Source organism: Gavia stellata, chromosome 11, assembly GCF_030936135.1.
Source record: "Gavia stellata isolate bGavSte3 chromosome 11, bGavSte3.hap2, whole genome shotgun sequence".
Classification (NCBI taxonomy): Eukaryota; Metazoa; Chordata; class Aves; order Gaviiformes; family Gaviidae; genus Gavia; species Gavia stellata.
In genome coordinates this window covers 15,619,616-15,625,615 of record NC_082604.1, presented here as the reverse complement: position 1 = coordinate 15,625,615, position 6,000 = coordinate 15,619,616, and the positions used below count along the sequence as shown (strand labels likewise).

At 41.5% G+C, this 6,000-nt stretch overlaps 1 protein-coding gene across 13 annotated transcripts in view; it reads left to right on the top strand.

Annotated features, from left to right (window-relative positions):
- Window positions 1-357: 357 nt before the first annotated feature.
- DLG1 (discs large MAGUK scaffold protein 1) overlaps window positions 358-6,000 on the top strand; it is a 168,931-nt gene continuing 163,288 nt past the window's right edge. For all 13 annotated transcript variants that reach the window (XM_059822546.1, XM_059822547.1, XM_059822544.1 and 10 more), the window contains exons 1-2: window positions 358-376; window positions 682-813. In XM_059822546.1, the coding sequence (XP_059678529.1) occupies window positions 358-376; window positions 682-813 (151 nt within the window). The remainder of the gene's footprint in view (window positions 377-681; window positions 814-6,000) is intronic.

Here is a 6,000-nt window from a genome sequence, read left to right as displayed (position 1 = left end):
GTGCGAGCGGGAGGTGGCGGGCGGCGCGAGCGCCCCAGCCCTGCCCGCCCCGGCACCGGCCCGGCCCGGCCCGGCCCGCCCCACGCACTGCACCCCGCCATCCGGCTCGGTCCGGTTTGTTCCGTCCCTCACGGAGGCGCCGCGGCGGGAGCCCCGAGCAGAGCCCCTTGCTCGCCGGCCGGCCGGCGGGTGTGCGGGTCGGTCGGTGGGTCGGTTAGGCGGGGTGGCCACCGCCCCCCCGCGCCCGGCCGGCAGGGGGAGCCGCGCCGCCGCCCCCGCCGCGCCGCCCTGAGTCGGGCTCAAAGTTTGTGAGGCGGAGCCCCGGCCGCCGGGGGAGCGCCGCGGCCCCGCAGCGCCATGCCCGTCAGGAAGCAAGGTGAGCACCGCACGCTGAGGGGCCCCGGCAGCTGCCGGAGTCGCTGCCTGACAGCTGCTGCGGCGGGCGGCGGCGGGACGGGCGAGGAGGGGCGGCTGCCGCCGGGAGCTGCCGGGCTGCGGGCAGTGCGAGCCCGCCGAGGGGCACGGTCCCGCCCGCGCTCTCCCAGCTGCGAACAAAGAAGCTGCCGGGCTGGGCTGGGGCGGTCCCGAGTGCGGAGGCTTGTTGCGTTCCCCGGCGTGTGCATCCCTGGTCCTCCTACCTCCTGCGCCGGGGTCACCGGTGTGTCTGGTCTCCGCTTGCAGATACCCAGCGAGCCCTGCGCCTCCTGGAGGAATACCGCTCCAAGCTGAGCCAGGCGGAGGACCGGCAGCTGCGAAACTCCATAGAGCGTGTCATCAGCATCTTCCAAAGTAACCTTTTCCAGGCTTTGATAGGTAAAGGCTGACTTCTCTCAGTTTGTGCTCAAGCCGGTCGGTCGGTTCTTGCTTATGCTGTCACTTGCAGTGTTTAGAAGAAAACTTTTTCCCCCTTTATGTTAGAAGCCGTGTGCTTTTTGTCGTTGTGGCTTTGTTTTGCATAGTAACACGTGCTGTTACAGATCAACAGTTCACTTGTTTCATATACTTACTTTATTTGAGGTTTTTGATTGCTTAAAAGTGTGGTGCAACTTTTTCTTCTGTGACATGTTATTGTAAATTACTGTAGACTGTTTTTCCACATATCTTATTCACCTGAACAATTTCTAAGGAGTATTTTTTTTTTTTTCTATGAGTCCATATGTAACAGGTTAATGAATGAGTTGAAATCGTTTTAATCTAAGGTAGGATTCGGACAAATGTTCCTGCTGAAGAATCTCTAAAAACATCACAAAGCGTATATCTGAAGTGCAAAGTTAACTTAAAGTAAATGAGAAGAAACCTCTAATGTTTCAAGGAATACTACAGTGATCTTTTCCCTTTCATTTGTTGCATATTCAAGTGTAGTGAAAACACTACTAATTCTTAGAGTATTCGCTTAAAATGTTCACAGAAGTCTTGTTGAACTACTTACGTGTAATTTTGAATTTCCTGCATGTCTGTTTGGAAAAAAATTTGAGCATAAATACAACTTGTAGAATCCTGACTTTATTTGGAAACTTCTGCGGGAAAGCAGTGAGATGTGGTTTCTCCTTGATTGATCGTCACTATCTTTACGACAGCTAATGAATGAAAGGGTTTTGTTAGTTTACCTTCAAGAGTAAAATTTGTAAAGTTCTACATCCTTGTCTTTTAACAAAGTAACCTGTGTCTGAATTGTACTAGTAACAAACACTGTAGCTAAATTTGTTATTTGGCTTACTGCATGGTTAGCGTCATACAGGTGTACATCTTACTTCATAGTACTGCAGCATCTTTGAACGTATGTTGTGGTGGAAACACAGGGACAGGCAAAACATAAGCATGCATTGCTGCATGTGGAATGTTTTCTTCTGGAGCATTTATTTCATCATCTTATGTAGGTTTTCAGAAGATGGTGATCTTGCTGTGTTTTTTTTGTCATGTAAGTTCATGAAAGGTAGTTGTGAAAATAGGTCAGTTACAGAAATCTTTTACTTACAGGAACTCTGTGCATTTCTCTTCAATACTTGGTTGATGCTAAGCAACTCTATGATGAAAAGCTGGACATAATCTTTGTGGGACATGTATGAACAGGATTCACTCATTGGTGGATCAGAATGTTGAAGTGTTATATCAGAAGCTTAATGTACTGCATTTGTCCTTTTTATTTTTACCCGGCAAATTTCAGTGTTGATCACCATTTTTCTTGTTCTCTGTGTGTGTGGTGGCGTTTTCTTTAAACTATCTTGAAGATCCATGCAGCACTCTATTTTCTCCCCTTTGTTGAATAAGATACCGATCCATTAGCCTTTGATATTCTAAACTGCAAGACAGTTTCTTCACCTATCAACATACGGATCTTCATTGTTTCAATAACTCTACACTTAGTAGTAGTAAACTTGAAACAGCAGGCAACCTCGTGTCTGCTGGCTTCATTCTGCAAGAGCAGAAAACAGACAACACCACATTCCTGGGTGGGCTACATGGCCTGTTTTCTGGTCTTGTAAGAAGTTGTATGTTGCAACTATATCCTGGCTTTTGTCGAGTTCAGTTCAGCTGTGCGTGCACAATAGGTGTTATGCTTCTTGGGTGTGTTGTGTTAACTTTGCATTTACCTGTTCACTATATGATGGTTTATTACAGAGTGTATGCGTATGTTCCCAAACTGTTTGTCTGAAAGGTGGTAACACAGAAGGCTAGTACTTTCCAAGCAATTCATGCTGTCAACTTGAGTCTTTCTCCTTTAGCTGCTCCTTTCTGTGGAAATATGTCGGAGGGAGTTCTTGTTTGTGGCAGGCTGCTCCTGGCTATTGTTTTCCTGAAAACATCTTTTTATGGTGTGACTGCTGCATGATGGGGGGTAAAGAGTGGGGGGATTCCCTGGAAAAGATGCTATCTGGAGGATGGCTGCAGTTACTGGGAAGACCTTGAGTCTGCTCCTGCCTGTCCTCTTTTCCATGAAGACTTGGGAGCAGGTTGGATGAAGTATTCAGTTGTGCTGCAGGTTCACATTACTTACATTACTTCATATCAGATTTTTAAGTGCGCCTTTTAGAGGAGTTGTGACGTGTCCTCAACTTAAATAGCCAATGCTGTTCTGACAGAAAACTTCAAGCTTAACTACCAAGTTATTTCTCATATAGATACTTCTTCCAGAAAGCGTGCTACTTCTAGTTTCTGTTTGGTTCTTTTTTTTAAGTAATACTAAAAAAGAAACAAGACTTCATCCATTTATTTTCTGCTTTTTCTGCCAAGTTACTGCACTATATCCAAGACCTGCCTGTCCATGATAGGTGAGAATGTTTGTGAATGCTGCAGTCAGGATCTGCTGTCAAATTCGTGTATCTTTTTATCTATAGTTTTTAACTTGGCAATCAAATGCTCTTCTTTCAAGCAAAAAATAGACATTATTTTATGCACAGATATGTATCTTTAAGTTTATAATGGAGGAAATTAAATATTCTTGAAAACTACACATTTTATCTATATTTCATATATTTAGATACTCGTGAAATAATTAAAGGGTTTTTTTTGGTGAATTTCCATTTGGATGCTGAAGAACAAATGGTATTATTTTCTCATTTGAGCCTTTTTATGTTGTGTTCTCCTTTTAATTCTATCAATAAAGTTTTAGTTCAGCAATCTACAAACTTGACCTGATTCTTAAATATCTAATTAAGGCTTTAAATTATTTGAATTAGAGCTGTAACTAGTCAGTGTGAACAACCAGTGTTATGAAATTGACATTACTGCAACAGTGTTATATTTTAAATGAAATAACTGTAAGAACTTTAAATTAGTAACAAAATTGGTAACCAAATGTGACCTCCTTAAAACAGTTTGAAAAAGCCCATTTTTCAAATTTTCTATGTCTTCTGTAATGTGGTATTTCCTATGGCCATTGCTTCAACCAGCCAAGCGTAACAATGTCTAGTACTTAAATGGATACCAATGGCCTGTAATTAAAATCAGCTTGAGAATAGTGTCAGTTTTAAGTAAATTTCCTACTGTACAGTCACAGAATTGTGTGTTATCTTTTTCTAGCTTGTGATTTCTTGGTTGTAGTTAAAATAGCTTAGATATAGATATTCTGATAATTGGTAAGGTGAGTTGGTTTATTAAGAGACTGGAGTAAGATATCCACATACAGAGGCATGGGATAGACTTAATTTCACTTTGGTAAAGAATTTGATATTCAACTAGTGAGGTAATAATTCTGCAGATAATTTCTGCTTCTAATTTAGGCACTTTTTTACCTTCTTGAGAAGGTACAGGTTCTTGTAAAGGTACAGATACATGACGTATTTATCTTTTGGAAAATATAAGAGGAGGAACACTTGCATGGATAAGTCTAACACTTCTGAGGGAAAAAAACATGTGAAACAGACTTCTGTTTATACACAGAATCTTTTTGTGTAATTAAAATCTGTTTTTAATGGGTTGTGTGCTGCAGTTGACCATATTAAAATAGTCTTCTAAAATTAAAAATATTACTAGTTATAGCTAGAAACATGAAGCAGTGTACTACTTTAAAAACATTCCTTTTTCTGACAATAACTCACTTCATTTGCACAGGTGTCATAAAAAGGGAATTCTAAAAGTGTCTCTACATACCCTGGCAATGTAGTTGGTGGTGCCGCCTTTCTTTCCGCCTTTCTTGCCTTGTCCGTCTTAAGTGTGTGTTTGTTTTTTTTTTATATACTATTTTATAGCTACGCATATAGAGACTTTTTGGTATAAAATGGCAAATTTGATTTGGGGAGGTTGAATGTGTTGAATTTCATATGTGTAAGCAGTCTAATTTTATTTCACTTGGATTCCTTTTGCATTAAGATCTGCCTCAAGAATTGTGCTTAGGCGCTGGCTATTCCTGACACTAAATATCCAGTGTGGGAAATTTTGAAGAAAAAAATGTAGTGGTTTCAGTAATCCTCACTGAATCAAAAAACAACTTCCCCCCGGTAATCATTAAGGTTTTTTAACTATAGTTTGTATTCATGAGCTTTACGAATTGGACAGAATATATTAAAAATGCTGTTAATATGTTTTTACGCACCAGAGAAAGCAGTCCTGTCTCTGAAATTTTTGTAAAATAGATGGTTGCATTAAGGTAAACTCTTAGTTGAGATTTATCAGCAGTCTGACCAGGGCTGAAACTTCTAGGAATATAAAACATATTCTGCATGTTTCTCAGCTCTGTCCCCACTGGCTTTCTGAACTGAATTAGGGAAACAACCCTAGATTTTTAGGCTGAGGTAGACTGGATTGGGTCAGCACTCCTCAAAGTTAGTACCCTTTGGAGTGGATTGACACATTTCTGCTAGATGGCATGCGGCCCCAGCTCTCTGAGCTGTGTGTGGCATCTCTGTAGACATTCTTGCTCTTTTAGTTCCCTCTCGATTATCCAGAGTGGAAATATTTTCTGTACTTGCTGGCTAAATTAAAATCAAACACAGTTAAAGCAGAAGCTCTTCTTCACAACTGATACCAAAAGTACTTGCTCTTGGGGGAAACTTCAGTATCAGCTTTTATTTCAGTGATATAGTTAGTTAATAGAGCATATGGCATGATGACACAGTTAACTTTTCAAGTCAGCTCAGGCCTCAGAGAATTTTAGTTGTGGGTATGTGTCATTGTGTAAGGTTGCTCTTCAGTTAACTTGGGAAAGGCTACTTTGTGAACTGCTTCCCATTTTCTAAATGTTACTGAGGCCCTAGTACAAGTTCTGTCAGACTCAGTTGAATAATATTTACGTTAAGAATCCAGAAATTCTTGACCGTAAGTCAAGGATCTGGTTAGATAGTCGGAGAGTATTGTTTTGTGTTTTTCTTTTATTAGAGGAAAGTTCAGAGAGAATTGGGTCTTCTGTTACGTTGGATACTACTGAAATTGTTGCAGATGCTAAACAGGGTATTTTGACATTGAAATCTTATCCTTGCTGCATTTTTGTGACTTTTTCCCCAGATGGCAACTTCTGTAATACAACATATTTGCTCATATTTGAGGCTGAAACATCCACGGATG